The following is a 16,494-nucleotide window of genomic DNA, read 5'->3' on the forward strand; positions in this document are numbered from 1 at the left end:
GTCAAAGTCCATTCTGGTTAACAGAGAGTAGGCACCTCAAGTTTGGCTGATCTCAAAACACCTGGATTCCAGTCTGGCTGTGTGATCTTGGGCAAGTCCTTCACTTTTCTGACCCTCCGTTTCTTCATCTGTAAAATGGGGATAAGAATCTTTGCCTGGTTAAATAGGATCAAGCATGACAGGACTGACCAGGAAGCCACTGTGATCTCCTTGCTTAGTCCCTGACTCACTTTGGGAAGCCTCTCCTTTCCAGGTTTCTTCCCCTTTATATTCTTGCTCTGGGGTGAAGTGGAGAGATTCTGGGCTTTGAAGGCACAAAGTCCAGGTTTCAGATAGAGTCTCTGAGGCCTCATTTCAAACCCCAGTTCTACCACTTACTAGCTGGGTGACTTTGAGCAAACAAATTGATCTGAATCTTGGTTTTCTCTGTAAAATGGGGCATACTTGCCTCTGGAAGAACTAGGGAGACTAAATGAGGTAACGTGGAAGACCTTGGCAGGGCGCTGGTGATGCGCCTTTGGTTGGGGACTGACTGTCTCTGGTCACACTGCCTCCTGCTATAAAGGTCCTGCTGACACAAAGCCAGGTTTTGAGCATGACATGTCCTAGAAGGACAGTGATGGACAATAAGAACCCCGAATCTTAGCCGAACTACCCTGCCTGTGCGCTAGCAGTGGATCAGCTACAGAGAGAAGCTGTGGGCTGCATGGCTCCTGCCTGCAGGCCCATGCTGACACTGGCGGTGGAATGACTCACCTGCTATGAGCCACAATTCTGGTCAAGGCAAGCTCTCCTTCTGTCATCATGACCACCTCTGCCCTCAGACTACAAATCTTCCTCATCACAGCCTGTTCCCCCTACCCTAAGCTCTAGTTCACCCAGGAGGGCCTGCAGGTAGTGCTACTAAAATGCTGTGGTCCCCTGGTTTGCAAACCCCTGCAATATGAGAAAAAAGGACCCTGTTAAATCGTGCTTTTAAATGGAGCCACGGCTACTCTGGACAGGTTCCTGGGGAGACTTTGTGCGTGAAGTAAGGATGTCTGCCCCAGATTCTGCCTGGATCAGCCAGCCACCATGGAGGTCCTACTCCCAAGCACTGAAATGGTGGGAAGTGGTAGAACCACGCATACCCAGCCTCAGGGACAAAGTGACTCCCTTCCTCTCCTAATGTCTTTACAGGGCTACTTCATTTTACCAGACGGGAAACTTTGCTGTCTTGATGAGCTGGAGTTTTTCTGTGGATTTAAAATGTGTATGACTATTTCTTCCAAGGAAGGAAAGCCCTTTCTCTCAGTGTCAATCAATTTGCCCAGACCACAGCAGGTCCACAGGGGAGCCGGGGTGGCGCTCCAGGCCGCTCGGGTCTCGACCCAGGCTGCTCTGGTCAAGGCCATGGTTCCCCTTCGGCTTGGACCCTGGGAGAGTGCAGCAGCTGCATCAGGAAGTGAGGGGCCCCTTGCTCTGTACCTGGATCCATACCTGGATCAAGTGTGGGCTCTGCCAGTTGCCAGCTCTGGTCTTAGGGTGAATCTTAAGCTCTCAGGGTCTCTAAGGTACCATCTGTAAAACACAGTCAATAACACTTCCCAGATAGGATTGTTGTGGGATTCAATATGAGATGGCGTATTTAAAGAGTTAACACAACACCTGGTGCAGCCATTGCTCAGCAAGTGAGAGCTCTTACCATCTCCCCCTCCAGGCCTGTCTCCAGCCAGTCTTCCTGGCTGGTATCACTGGGCAAGCCTCTTAACCTCCCTGAGCTTGGTTCCCTCGTCTGTGGAATAGGGGGTCTTTTTCTCAGCCCCGCTAACCACTAACAAGGCCACACCTGACACTGGCACCCAGGCCCCCCTGGCTGACTGAGACCACCCTGCAGGCCACCACTGACATGCACAGAGGGGGTTGGTTATTGGTGCTGAGTAAATCCTTCCACCATCCTTCCTAATGAATTATTTTTGATCCTCAGAACTTTGTCAGCGAGCAAGAACAATGCCAGGAGGTCTGGAGAAAATGTGTCATCAGTGCATTTCTAAAATCGCCAGCAATGGTGAGTCACAGCTCTGAGAAATGCCCTGGTTTTGTAGGATTGGGAGCTCTGGGATCACCCGGTGAGCTAAAGCTGGAGTGGATCATATGGGTGGGCTGTGCTTGGTTTGGGGTGGCCCCAGGGTGGTAGAACTGGGAAAGACAGTGTCCGGCCCTCGGTTGGCTGCCTTCTCCTTGCACTCCTTACCTATTCACCTCTAGCTTTCCATAGTTCACTGTATGTGTTTTCTGTGTAATATGTGTTTGAAAACTGTGTGTGTGAATGGAGTCACTGCTACAACCAATGTATGATGGCAGCCGTGCTGGGCAACATGGCGGGCAGTGTGACACTTTGGACCTGGGTAGCTTTCCCTTACTCCTGCCTCAACCTGTCTCCTTACTAAATTGGATGTTTCCCCACTATCACCTGCTGGGGCCTTTGTGTCCAGAGGGACTGGACCATATTTCAGGAGGCCTAGTCTCTCTTGTGTTTGGAATATCCCAAAAGTGATCCCAAAATCAGATCCCAGGCCTTGGGGGTCCCTGGGATGAAAGCTTTCACATCATGGTGAGATGTATGGTCTTTTACAGATGAAATGTGAATAAAGGGAACATTGTGGGAAGCCTTAAGCAACTCATCTCCAAGCACTAATGTCCGGAAGCAGCAGTCAGTGGGTAGTGGTGGACTAAGGTGGAGGGTCAGCAGAACAAGGGGCTGACACCTTTCCTTACCTGTACTTACCATGTCCTAGCACACACTGTCCACCTCCCACCTCTCCTCCTGTGACGTTTCCCGCACTGCTGCATGCCAGCACCTCCAGCAGTGCCTGACACACAGAAGGAGCTCAATAAATAGGCACTGACTGACGAAGCAGGTAAATGAGTGAAGCGCCGGCTCCCAGATACAACTGGCCTTCTCCATTCGCCGATGGGCCCGGTGTCCACCTCATTCTCCTAAGGCACAGCCCTGACATTTTACTCCCAGGGACAGCTCTAAGGGCCACCCCCCTTTCAGCCCTGGAGCACACCTACTGCTGTGGGGGCCAAAGTGGGACAGTGGTGCTGGAGCCTCTGCCCAGGGCCTCTGCTGCTCTGGCAGGATGAAAACTCATAGGTTTACTGCTGGCAGGGAAAGGAGACACCATCAGCTATATTGTTGCTCTATATCTTCGGGAAATTAACCACCACCACCTCCCCCAACACACATCCTACCTGTTTATGCAACAGAAGTGCTGATGGCAACAGCAGGTTGGCAAGAGAGGAAGTATGCTCAGGGTTTCCCAGAAAAAGGGATGTTTCCTGACTGCACTGTAAATCTGCAGGTCAAGGTCTAGGCCAACCTTGGCCTAATGATGGCCTCCTTGATTGCTGAGATTTCTGCCCTCGTTGTATGAATAACTCCATCTTCAGCCAGCACAATGGCGAGGCTTCCTAACTGCTCTCGCTGCCTCTTGCCCCTCCCCTCAGCACCTCCTCTCCGAGGTCCTTCACTGCACAGTGACTCCCCGTTCCTGCAGAATGAAACAGAAGCTTCTGCTCTCTTGCAAAACCCTTTGTGATTGGGTCCCTGTTTACCTCTTGAATCACTCCTTCCCTTCTCACTCTGGAAAATCCAGCCAGACAAAAACATCGTAGGTTTCCTAAAAACACCAGCTTCTGTTTTCCCCGTGGGCCTTCCATCATGTGGGTGAGAGAAAAAGAGCTGAACTCCCCCTTTTATAATGAAGCCACTCCAATGATGACGTGAACCCACTTACTCTGCTCCTAGGGCCTGATCACTTCTCATTTAGGCTCCACTTCCCAACACTTTTGCATTGAGGATTGAGTTTCCAACACATGAACTTTAGGGGACACATTCAAACCATAGCACACAAAGGAGATATGACAACAAAATGCAATACTTCACCCTAGATTGAAGCCAAGGGTTATTAGGTCATCAACATTGGAATATGGATGGCAGAGTAAACATTGTATCAATGTAAATTTAAGAAGCTGAGACTGTACTAAGGTACTATATTAATAAGAGAATATCCCTATCCCCAGGAAATGCAAACTGGGATTATTTCCAACTAAAAAATTTAAAAACTTAAAAAGCATGCAGATGGAAAACTGAGTGGCAAGTATCTGAATGTTTGCTCTATTACTCTCTGTATTTGTATGAATGTTTAAGAATTTTCATAATTAATGTCTTTTAGAATTTAGGCTAGGAAAAATTGGCCTCCTTGGCCTGATCCCAGACCTGATAAAATAGTACATAGATGCAAATGCATGTACCGTAGTGTTTTCCTTTCAAGTGACTTCTAATTTTTCTTCGGTCTTGTTTTCTACATTTTCCACATTTCCTATAAAGCTACATACTTATGTAATTAGAAAATAAAAGTTTTAGCCGGGTGCAGTGGCTCACGCCTGTAATCCCAACACTTTGGGAGACCAAGGCGGGCAGATCACGATGTCAAGAGATCGAGACCATCCTGCAACATGATGAAACCCCGTCTGTAGTAAAAATACAAAAAAAATTTAGCTGGGTGTGTTGGCGTGTGCCTGTAGTCCCAGCTATTCGGGAGGCTGGGACAGGAGAATCCCTTGAACCCGGGAGGTGGAGGTTGCAGTGATCTGAGATCGTGCCCCTGCACACTCCAGCCTGATGACAGAGTGAGACTCCATCCCCAAAAAAGAAAAAAAGAAAATTAAGGTTTTATTTTTACTTTATCTTATGCTTTAAGAACAATCTCCAGATATCCCCGTTAGATTGGTTGGTGCTGTCCCTATCCACATGTGGAGTTTGCTAAGTGGTGGTGGCCTCAGAGGAATGGCTTGTTTATCTGGTCGTTCATCCAGGGAGCAGGGTGGTCTCCGTGCTCTCAGACCCCAGCAAGCCACCTGCGGGAGCTTTCTGGAGCTCTCTTGGGCCACTGTGCAGCCTTGGCTCTCAGCCTCCCCATCTGGCACTCTCTCTGTCAAGCTCTCTGCTGTGGCACATTTGCTTGCCTGCGGCCTGCAGCCACCCTGGAGGATCACTTCCATCCCCGGGCAGCAGTGAAATCTTGATGAATACGTGTGCAGCGTGTGCAGCGGACTCCAGCCCTCACAGGATAACTCAATTAAACAGACAAGTGCAGTGAATCCAGGTCATTGCACCTGTCAGCGGGTCCTGGGAAGTCCCCTTCAACTCCACTTGGAGACAACAGCAGAGAAGGGCCCAGCAAAGTCCATGTTCAAGGGGGACACCAGGAGAAAGACCTTCTGCTCAGGCCTGGATGAAGGAACCGTGACTCTAGGTGGTGTTTGCAGGCCCCCAGCTATGAGAGAAATTTACGCAACTCAACATACTAAACAGACAGTGGCAGATTTTATTCTACAACACTGGCCAGGAGAAATAGCACATTAATTTATTGTTAACGTACTTTTAAAACTTTAAAACTTCTTCCTCTCTAAATAAAATTCATTTGACTCTGAACTCCTACTTGCCAGAGTACCAGGAAAATCAGTCCTGGGCTTGTGGGTCACACAAGAATTCAAGTGTGGGAGTTGCAGAGAAGGAATCACGTTTTTCTCTTTTGGAGGTCTGGGGCAGGGTGTGCTCCTGCTCTGTGGTAAGCCATTATTTCCTCTACAGACCCTTTGTGCAATGTTTAAAAGGTGGCCCCCAGCAGTGGTAGCTTCCAGGACACAGTTTAGGAGTAGATCGTGCTTTTGTTGGAAGAAAAGTGCACCCCTCTTCCAAGAGAGAGGATTTCCAACCTTCACTCAGCCCCAGAGCTTCACACAGGCCCTCTCTTCTCTGCACAAACCACACAGCAGCACGCTCTGTCCTTGCTATCAGGCCAGCACCGGTATCAAGCTTGAGATGTCAGGGTTTTTACGAGCCTGGGGACCTGGTGCCGCCTCCCTAGGTGCTTCTCGTAGCAATTCCTTTTGAATACTGCAAGGAAGGGGCCACCAACCCCAGGTTCCACCCTCAGCAGCCCCCTCTTCATTGCTCCTCCTCTTTGGGGGACTTCCCTGCATCCCTTTTTATTGGGACAATCCCATAGAATTACTCTTCCTGGGCTTCAAGAAACACAAGGTTGCCCTCTCTTTTCAGGGATTAGAGAAAGAGATGGCAGCATCAGTATTGCGGAAGGGTCCAATATTTCTTACTAATTCGTCCTGTTATGTGAACAGCTGAAAATCTCAAAAGCAGGCAGTGGAGGTGGTTTTAGAAACCCATACTCCAGTTCATTCCGCTGGCACATTAAATGCAGTGAATTCTGAACCAAACACATCCTTTCCCTAAAGCCCCTCCTCTTTCTGTCCCTCACATTTCTCTCAGTGCCTCCACCATGCTTGTCACCCAAGCACAGCACTTCAATCATTCTTTTATCCTTTCTTCCCTTCATTCCCACACCTAGTGGGTGCTCAGGGGCCTGCCAGAGCCTCACAATTGCTCTCCAGGCTTAGTTATGCAACAGCCACTTCACTGGTCTCTTCACCCCCAGGGCCACCCCCTTTAGTCCCCATTTTCTCCAAAGGTTCAGCTTTGATTATGCCGCTTTCCATTTCCAAACCCTACAACTCTCTTTATCTTCCTAATGAAATCCAAATGACCATATGCAAAACAGAAATGCCCTCTCTTCTCAATATCTAGTTTCCATCTGATCTCTCTCTGTTTTGATGGATGATGGACGCTCAGTTCCATTTCATGATTTGCCACTCCCCCAAACCACTCTGAGTGTCTCTGTCTCCCAAATCTTTTGTTTCCTCTGGGTTTTTTTCCTTTGACTGAAAAGCCATCTTCCCACAATTCAGTCCATCAAAAATCCTACCCATCCATCAACACCCAGTACCAATATCACCTCCTCCTTGAGGCCTTCCTTGATTTCCTGGGGACTCTTTCCTCCTCCAGGCTTCCTTACTGCTTCATGCGCTGCCCCTGCTGGTCCATTGCACACACTGATTTGTACTGTCCCTTGGGTGCACATCTCATCTCCCTTAAGAGGTCGTGAAGTCCTCATTGCCGAGGCTTCTCATGCTCACTTTGCATCTACCCAAACCTTGGTCGAATGCAAGAATGAATAGCTGAATATCTATAAAGAAGTTCATCTCTGTTCAAAGTAGATGAAGTGCTAATAAAAATACCCCCTCATGTAAATTGCTATTAGCTGTGACCTCTGGGGATTAGTGGGTGGCTGTGGCAATGCAGGGTGCTGGTGCAGGGCTGGAGAAGAGGAGTGGGTGGAAACATGAGGCAGAGACAGAATGACTGAACATACCAGGAGAGGGCAGAAGTGGTCTGGGTGACTGGGGTTTGGACACCATTACAGATACAGGGAGGTGGAGAGGGCAGTTTGGAAAGAGGAGTTTAGTTGGAGTTTCTCTTCCTGCACTCTTTGCCAGTTGCCTTCTAGGTATTTGATAGCTCAGTGGAACCCCGAAGTGTGGTGTTGCAGAGAAAAACTGCTGGGTCCTGGTCTCAGTTTCTGCACTAAACTGTCTAAGCAAAAGATCTGGGGATACATTAATACTTGCTATTCATAGGAATCAGACTCTGGAGATCCTTGAGAACAGACCAAAAGCTACCCACTTTTCCTACCAAGATTACCCATTTAAAAATGCATTGAATTCTCCCAGCTACCTATTTTGACTGATAACTGGATGGCAGCGTATCTTTAACACCTGCTACCATGCCGCTCCCTCCAACAATCATGGGCAGCAGCAATCAACAGCCGTGAGAGCAGCCCACCCTGAAATGCACTGCAAGAGGGGAGTGAGGATCTGGAGCCAGCAACCCAAAAGCCACCCTGAGGAGGGTACCCTTCCCAATGTTCTGTCTTTTCCCAACCTTCAGTAAATCAGGAATCAGCTTATCTGTGTTCTTGGCATAAATAATGACTTGACTCCAACGTTTTGATTCTAATATCCTCCCACTATTGCTCTAATTTTGAATTATTTTCTCCTTTGGGACCCTCAAGTTGAGTTTTTTTTTTTCACTCAGCTCTTTCAAACTGACTTTCTAGATGGAGACTCTCATGGTATCAGAAGCCAGAATGTCGCACTCTGAGTTGCATTGGAATTGGTGCTCAGTAGACCAGAGGCAGTACAGTATTAACTAGTGGTGGTCACTGCTGTCAAGCCACTGCCATCGCAACAGCGGCATCACCAGAAAGCTCAGCCTCTGTTCCAGAGAGCTCCAAAGACGGAGGATGGGTAACCAGATGCCCCAGGAGGCAGGGAGATCAGGCGAGAGTGGGGCTCCCCGATTCCTGACGGTGGCTTGGGTGTCCTTATTAGGAGCAAGGGGTAAAGAAGGCCTCATGCCGGTAACTGCTGATGACTTCCATCCCAGTGGATCCTACAACCTAGCCCAACCCCAGCACCTCACACCACGTTGAGCAGACGACTCTAGGAAGCTCCTGAAGATTCTCTAGCCAGCTTACAGAAACAGGCTACTTCACAATCACCTGGGAGTTGCTTTTATTTTATTTTATTTTATTTAGATGGGGTCTTGCATTGTTGCCCAGGCCGGAGTGCAGAGACAGGATCATGGTTCACTACAGACTTGAACTCCTGGGTTCAGGCGATCCTTCCATCTCAGGCAGCCTCCCCAGTAGCTGGGACCACAGGTGCACCACCACACCTGGCTAATTTTTGTGTTTTTTGTAGAGACGGGGTTTTGCCATACTGCCCAGGTGGGTTTCAAACTTCTGGTCTCAAGAGATCCACCTGCCTCAGCCTTCAAAAATGCCAGACAGGTGTGAGCAACCATGCCAGGGTGGGAGTTGCTTTTAAATGCAGATTCCCAGGTGCCATTTGTCTGATCCTGGTTTGTGAGATCTAGAGTGGCCATAGACCCTGAGAGTCATGGCTCTGAGGTGCAGTGAGCAAAAGTGAGCCTCATTAGACTTTGAGCAAGAGCGAGCCTCTTTAGCCCTAGACCTCGAGCAAGAGTGAGTCTCATTAGACCTTGAGCAAGAGTGAGCCTCATTAGACCTTGAGCAAGAGTGAGCCTCATTAGACCTTGAGCAAGAGTGAGCCTCATTAGACCTTGAACAAGAGTGAGCCTCTTTAGACCTAGACCTCGAGCAAGAGTGAGCCTCTTTAGACCTAGACCTCGGGCAAGAGTGAGCCTCTTTAGACCTAGACCTCAAGCGAGAGTGAGCCTCATTAGACCTCGAGCAAGAGGGAGCCTCATTAGACTTTGAGCAAGAGTGAGCCTCATTAGACTTTGAGCAAGAGTGAGCCTCATTAGACCTAGAGCAAGAGTGAGCCTCTTTAGACCTCAAGCAAGAGTGAACCTCTTTAGACCTAGACCTCGAGCAAGAGTGAGCTTCATTAGACTTCGAGCAAGAGTGAGCCTCATTAGGCTTCGAGCAAGAGTGAGCCTCATTAGACTTTGAGCAAGAGTGAGCCTCATTAGACCTTGAGTAAGAGTGAGCCTCATTAGACCTCGAGCAAGAGTGAGCCTCTTTAGACCTAGACCTCGAGCAAGAGTGAGCCTCTTTAGACCTTGAGCAAGAGTGAGCCTCTTTAGACCTCAAGCAAGAGTGAACCTCTTTAGACCTAGACCTCAAGCAAGAGTGAGCTTCATTAGACTTCGAGCAAGAGTGAGCCTCATCAGGCTTTGAGCAAGAGTGAGCCTCATTAGACCTCCAGTAAGAGTGAGCCTCATTAGACCTCGAGCAAGAGTGAGCCTCCTTAGACCTTGAGCAAGAGTGAACCTCATTAGACCTCCAGCAACAGTGAGCCTCATTAGACCTCGAGCAAGAGTGAGCCTCATTAGACCTTGAGCAAGAGGGAGCCTCATTAGACCTCAAGCAAGAGTGAGCCTCATTAGACCTTGAGTAAGAGTGAGCCTCATTAGACCTTGAGCAAGAGTGAGCCTCTTTAGACCTTGAGCAAGAGTGAACCTCTTTAGATCTTGAGCAAGAGTGAGCCTCTTTAGACCTAGACCTTGAGCAAGAGTGAGCCTCTTTAGACCTTGAGCAAGAGTGAACCTCTTTAGATCTTGAGCAAGAGTGAGCCTCTTTAGACCTAGCCCTCGAGCAAGAGTGAGCCTCTTTAGACCTCGAGCAGGAGTGAGCCTCTTTAGACCTAGAGTGGTGATCTAGAGAAGTGAACTCACTGGATGAAGCCAGGGTGCAGCCTGAGAACAGGACCAGGGAGTGAGGCTGCATCCACATGGGAGTTAAGGTGTAGAACAGTCTGATCTCTGTTCAGAGACCATGAGAACCACAGTGTATACCTCACCTGTTGTTTTCTCGATTCTTCATTTGATTCCAAAGTAGAGGCTGAAATAAAGGGAAGCCTGGGTCTCCTTCCCTCAGGAATGGAAAATAATAATAGTAGTGATACTGGCCAGCATTTATCGGTGTTTATTATGTGGCAGACCCTGCGTTTAGTGCCCTACACAGATTATGCGGATTATGACATTTGATGATTTTGGTAAGTCTGTTAGGAAAGTCTTCTAATCGTGCCCATGTTTGCAATGAGGACATTGAAACCTCAGAGGTTAAGAGTCCTGCAGTCCATGCTGCAGGTGGTGAGGAGCGGAGTGGGCTGTGTCTCAGGTGGCCTGGCTGCAGGTGGTGAGTCTTTACAGCCTCCTCCAGGTGGTCATTAAGAATGTTCTGGCCCTGGCCATCTCTCTCAGCCCTGCTGGGAGGTAGTGAAGGGGAGGTAACGTTTTACTTCTCCACTCTTAGGGCTTTTCAGCTGGGCCTGAGAATTAAACTCACATAAGACAGATTAACAGGAGAAAAGCACACTAATTTAGTGCAAGTTTTACGTGACACAAGAGCCTTTATAAGAAGTGGAAACCCAAAGAAATAGCAAAACCCAAATGCTTTTATACTTGGCTGAACAAAGAGAGGTAATTGCAGGAAAGGAACCAAACTATGTGGGGAGGCTAAGGGAAGATAAGAATGATTTTGACAAGATCTGTTTGTACAGAATTCTCGTGGTCTCAATGTCCCATCCTTGATGATAAGAATGGTGCTTTCCTCTGGTATAGGGAAGACATCCTCTATGCGGGGCTTTTATTTCCCACTTTTAAGAAGGAAAAGGGGAGGGTCAGGGCACCTTTCTTCCATCTGCTATTTTTTAAGTGCCTTTAGCTCCAAATAGCCTTTATGCCACAGCTGCATAGTTTGGGGTGGCATATTCTGCCATGCTTCAGTAGGGAGCTTGGGTGACAGGTGCCTCATTGGGGACTGCTCCATTTCTTTGTGTCACTCACTGCCTGGATTATATATGTGGCCAGGTGGCACCATCTGCCTTAAGTTTGCAGCACAGGGAAGGATTTTCTGAAATCCTGATCACTTTTTATCATCCTTATAACAAGCTCCAAGGTCAGAAATACAGAATGGGATTCAGCAACCTCTTGACTTTCTGTCCTTTGCCAGCAAGAAATTTCTTCCTTGACCCCCACTCTAAGTTGAAAATTAAAACAGATGTGGCTAGACTAGATTAGCTGAAATTCTCTCTAATTCACCACACCTGCCAGCAGCACTGTGTCACCTGTGACCAGCAGGGCCCCGGAGTAAAACAAAAATACAAAGTACCTTGTTCAAAAAGCAGGAAAGAAGCACTGTTCAAAGGACTAAAATATAAAAAGCTTTTTCCTTTCTTTTGCAGTCTCTCTTTTGGCCTTTTTATTTGCTATTTAATGTCATTTTTAAGTAGGGGGAAATCAAAATGTGTAATTATTAGTATATATTTTACCATTCATCTTAATTTTGTATAATGCCAATTTTAAATGCAACTGTAAGAGCATTTAACTCATATGTTGAGTCACTGAAGTGACACAACTTGTGTTTCATCGCTCTTATACGTATTTTGTTTTTACTGGAACATTGGAAACATTGTACAAAACTAACAAGTCTTCATTTTGCTTCTTGATATGGGCGCATTCTGCCCCCATTCTCCACCTTCTGCTCACAGATGGGTGAGGAAGGTCTGAGAGGAAAAAATAGACTAATTTGGGGGTCAGAAAGGGGTTGTTGGGGTTCCTTGGTTGTTCCTGTTTCTTAGAACATCATTGCCTTCTGTCTGCATCTGAAGCAAGTTCTGGTTCAAATGAAAGTATATCTTCTCAGGACTGTCAGCCCCCTGCTTACTTGGTTGAAGACAACACACTTTCCTCGTATTGGCTCCGAGTCTTGCGGAGTAAATGTGAATATTGGCGGTGAAGAGCAGCAGACGCGAGCATTTCACAGGCTCCCTCTGCTCACACGTATGCTCCACTGTCCTGTTCAACTTCACTTACAATACACGATTTCGAGAGAAATTTATTTAGAATTTCAAGATGGCAACAGAAGAGCGTCAGACCAGATGCTGGGTCCTCCCAAGCATGGGGCCGTTAAGTTGCATGCCTGTGAAGCTGGCTCTGGTGATAGCATTGCATCCAACTCAGGGATGTTTGGAGGGGAGGAGTGAAATTGGGGCAAATCACTCTGTTTGCCTGCCCCCATCAACATTTCCTGGAGGTGAAGGTCAAGATGGGCATGGAGGGCAACTTCTGAGGTCTCTTTGAGAGAGGGGCAGACCCTGCCCTGTGCACCCTGCCCGCTGTGGGTAGCAAGATCAGAGCTGGCATTTGGTGGTGTGCACATGAGGCTCCCAGCTGGAGGCACTTGCAGCCTTAGATCTCTTCTCTAGAGAAGACAGATTCCCAGATAAATCCTAGATCTTTGACAATTCAAAACTGCAAAGGGCCTTGCAGATGAAGCCAGGTACAGTGGGCGCTGTATAGTATAGAAAACCCAACTCAAGCTGGCTAAAGTAATAAAGGGGATTTATTGGCTCCTATACATGGCAAGTCCAGAAGTAGTTTAGCATCAAGGGTGGTATGATTCCATGGGTGACGAATGTCACTGAGAACTCAGTTTCTTTTCACCTCTCCTCTTGCCTCTCAGCATTGGTCTCATTTGCAGGCCGGCTTCCCCTCATGGTGGCAAGAAGGCTGCCAGCCACCCCCGGAGTGATTCAATTCTTCACCAGTGGCCAGGAAGGGAGAAACCTTGTTTCCAGAAGTTTTGTCAGCAGAGTGAGAAAGCTTTTTCCTGACTCTCAGTAAATTTCCCAATATAAGTCATGAGCCCACCTACTAATAACATATCTGGTAAGTGGGGCTCTTCTGGTTAATTGAGGGTGAAACTTCATGCCCTTTTCCATGGCCAGGGTGGGGTCAGCTTCTGCTAGAGCACATAAACGGCACAGGAGAATGGGTAGGTAGGGAGGTGGTGGTACCCGAAAATAATTGAGGTGATGACCTAGAGAGGAAGGAGCAGATGCTGCAGAAGCTACCATGACATTCACTCAGAGATCCTCTGTCAGCTCTCAGCATGACAACAGGACTCAGCAGAAAACACAGATGTGTGATGCTGTCAAGACTCTGACAGTGGGAACTGGGGGGCAGGCCTACCCAAGAAGCATTCAAATTCACACTTTCAAAAAAAAATTACTGGCCAAGCAAAACCTGTATCTGCAGTCCATTGAACAGATGAGGAAACCAAGAAGCAAAGTGGGGAAGTAATTGCCTAATCATAAAAGTTGCCCCATACTCTGAGGTCCTCATGCATACATCTGTCACCACCTTTTACAGAAGAGGAAAATGGCTTCAGGATGTCAACGAATTTACCCAAAGCCACATGGCCAGTGAGTGACAGGGCCAGGATTTGGACCCAAGCCTGTGTAGCCCCCATTCCTTTATTCTTTCCCAATGTCTAAAAGTTGAATTGGTGGCATTAACAGAAAGAAAAAGCCAAAGCCAGTTCAAAGCTCTATTGTACTGTGTGTCAGCAAGAAGTTTTAGGAGCCCACCTAATGTCATGGGCTATGGAATATATAACCAAATGAATGGAAAGGGAAAAAGATTTTGTGAAGCAAATACTTTAAGTGATAAAGTGAGTTGTCAGTGAATTTTATCCAGGGAAGAGAAGAACCATCTGCCCTGGGTACAGGAGCCCAGGAAGCACAGGGTGAATCCTGCCTGGCTCAGTGGATGCCGGCAGCTTCTGGTGTCCTGGCACAGGCACAGTGGCAGTTTATAAACTCCTTTTCTATAAGCTGTCAGACTTGGAGAGGTCCTGCAGGAAATCTGGGCCTTGGCATCGGCAGAGTGATCACAAGAGATGTTCAGCTCTCTGAGAAATGCAAGTCTTGGCTTGCGTCCACTGTGTGGGAGCCCCAGGCGAGCTGCGACCTTCTCCTCTTGTCTGCTGACTTGCCTCTGGAGAGAAAGTCAGGTTTCACAGGATGCTTAAGAAACTGCAGTGAAGAGGAAATGCAAGGGTCTGTGTGCTTCTAACCCAGTGCCTGTCCCTTCTTCTCCTTGCAGCCTGCTTCGTTTTTGTGCTCTGCGCTTTCCTGGCTCTACCGCTGTCCATGGCCTTCATAGGTAAGCTGCCTGCCGAGCTGCTAGACGCCACAGGTCAGCCAGGTTGGGGCATGGACCCAAGGCGTGTAATCTTTAAACATTAGATATGTGTTTAAGAAGAACTGGCCAGCCCGATGATTCCCAGACACCTATGTACCATCTCAGAATGACTTGGTGAAGATTTAAAAAACACACATTCCTGGGCCCCACCCTGGGAGATGTCAATGCAGTATATCTGGGTGGGAACAGACACCCTCTTTTAGAAATCTGTCCCCAGATGATTCTGATCCCTCTAGCCCAAGTTTGGGAGTGACTGGGCTAGAGGTTTCCCAAAGTCCTTTCCCAGTTCCTATGTTCCCTTGTGGAAGCAGGATGCGAGCAATACAAAAAATGCACCTGGAGCTAGGTGACGTATGGGCACTCTATACATTTTTTTTGCTGAATGAATGAATAAATATTTCCATAAATCATGTACATTAAACAACCTCATAATCCAGAAGTGTGACGTCTAGCAGAGGTCAGGGGAGGGGCAGGATGGGGGAAGCTCCTTGAGTAGCTAAGAATTGTTATCACATGTCAGTGAAATTAATCTCATGCTCCTGAACACTGCTAATGGGAGCCCCTGAGGCCTGCGTACAGGACCTAGCTACCCCTATTTACTTAGAATCCCAGCATGGCCGGGCACAGTGGCTTACGCCTATAATCCCAGCACTTAGTGGGGCTGATGCGGGCTGAATGCTTGAGCCCAGGCGTTTGAGACTAGCCTGGGCAACATAGTGAGACCTTGTTTCTACCAAAAAATTCAAGTCTTGACTTAAGATTATCTGGCTGTGATGGCGTGCGCCTGTAGCCCCAGCTACTCGGGAGATTGAGGTGGAATGATCGTGCCACTTTACCTCCAGCCAACTCCAACAAGAGTGAGACCCTGTCTCCAAAAAAAACAAAAACCAAAAACCAAAACAGAAAAGAAGCTCAGCAGGCTCAGTGTTCTAGGTCCAAGCTCACAGCATATTGGAGCAGTTGTTGCAAAACAACAACGAAACACCCAGTACCCTAATTGCTTCATGGGTAGGAGCCTTCCTTCCGAGGTGATGAAAATGGTTTTGAACTAGATGGAGGTGGTAGTTGCACAACATTGTGAATCCACTAAATGCCACTGAATTATTCACTTTAAAAGGGTTTATTTTGTTATGTAAGTTTCACCGTGCCACTCCTGCTGAAGCCACAATACTAAAAATGGAAACAAAAACAGTATCCTTAGATCTGTAAGACATGAAAGCTAACAGCCTGACAGGAAATAAAAAAGAAGATAAGATTTTAAGGTTTGCAGAGAACTAAAACAGCCAAGTAGTATGGGGCCATTTAGTGTAAGAGTGAACAATTCAGTCACTTCAGTAGGCCCTGGTGCTGTGATTATTACAGTGGAATTCAAAAATTAACATTTATCATATGACTCTGTTCTTCCAAGAATAGTTCACAAGATGTTAGGCATACTCTGCTTAGGAAGTCAGGAATACTCTCCAGAGGGCATTCTATGCAAAATCTGTAAGGTAAGAGAACTCTAGCCTTTGGACCTTCGGGTTAATTATCTTTCTTTTTCTTTTATTTTGAGACAGGGTCTCACTCTGTCACCCACACTGGCGTGCAGTAGAACAATCTCGGCTCACTGCAACCTCCGCCTACCCGGCTTAAGCGATTCTTGTGCCTCAGCCTCCCAAGTAGCTGGGATTACAGGCGCCCACCACCACGCCTGGCTAATTTATGTATTTTTAGTAGAGATAGGGTTTCACCACGTTGGCCAGGGTGGTCTTGAACTCCTGATCTCAAGTGATCTGCCCACCTCGGCCTTCCAAAGCACTGGGATTACAGGCATGAGCCACCGCGCGCAGCCAGTTATCTTTCAAATGAATGTAACTGCAGCAATTCATCCACCAACAAGGCTGCATAGAAGAGAAAAGACCCCACAAGCCAATTCCCAAGGATATTGTATTAAAATCACCACATCCACTGCAGAAAGAGGGTTTCGGAGGTCTTATTGCTTCTAGAGCAATATTGGTTATAGAGTTTGTGTCTGGGGTGATGAAAACATTTTGGAAATAGATAGTGGGGATAGT

General features: G+C 47.6%; 1 protein-coding gene across 1 annotated transcript in view; it reads left to right on the top strand.

Annotated features, from left to right (window-relative positions):
• TMEM272 (transmembrane protein 272) overlaps nucleotides 1-16,494 on the top strand; it is a 32,491-nt gene that overhangs the window by 4,620 nt on the left and 11,377 nt on the right. The window contains exons 2-3 of the mRNA XM_030922442.1: nucleotides 1,967-2,047; nucleotides 14,342-14,401. Coding sequence (XP_030778302.1) covers nucleotides 1,990-2,047; nucleotides 14,342-14,401 — 118 coding nt within the window. The 5' untranslated portion in view covers nucleotides 1,967-1,989. The remainder of the gene's footprint in view (nucleotides 1-1,966; nucleotides 2,048-14,341; nucleotides 14,402-16,494) is intronic.

The sequence above is a fragment of the Rhinopithecus roxellana genome, chromosome 18 (genome assembly GCF_007565055.1).
Source record: "Rhinopithecus roxellana isolate Shanxi Qingling chromosome 18, ASM756505v1, whole genome shotgun sequence".
NCBI lineage: Eukaryota > Metazoa > Chordata > Mammalia > Primates > Cercopithecidae > Rhinopithecus > Rhinopithecus roxellana.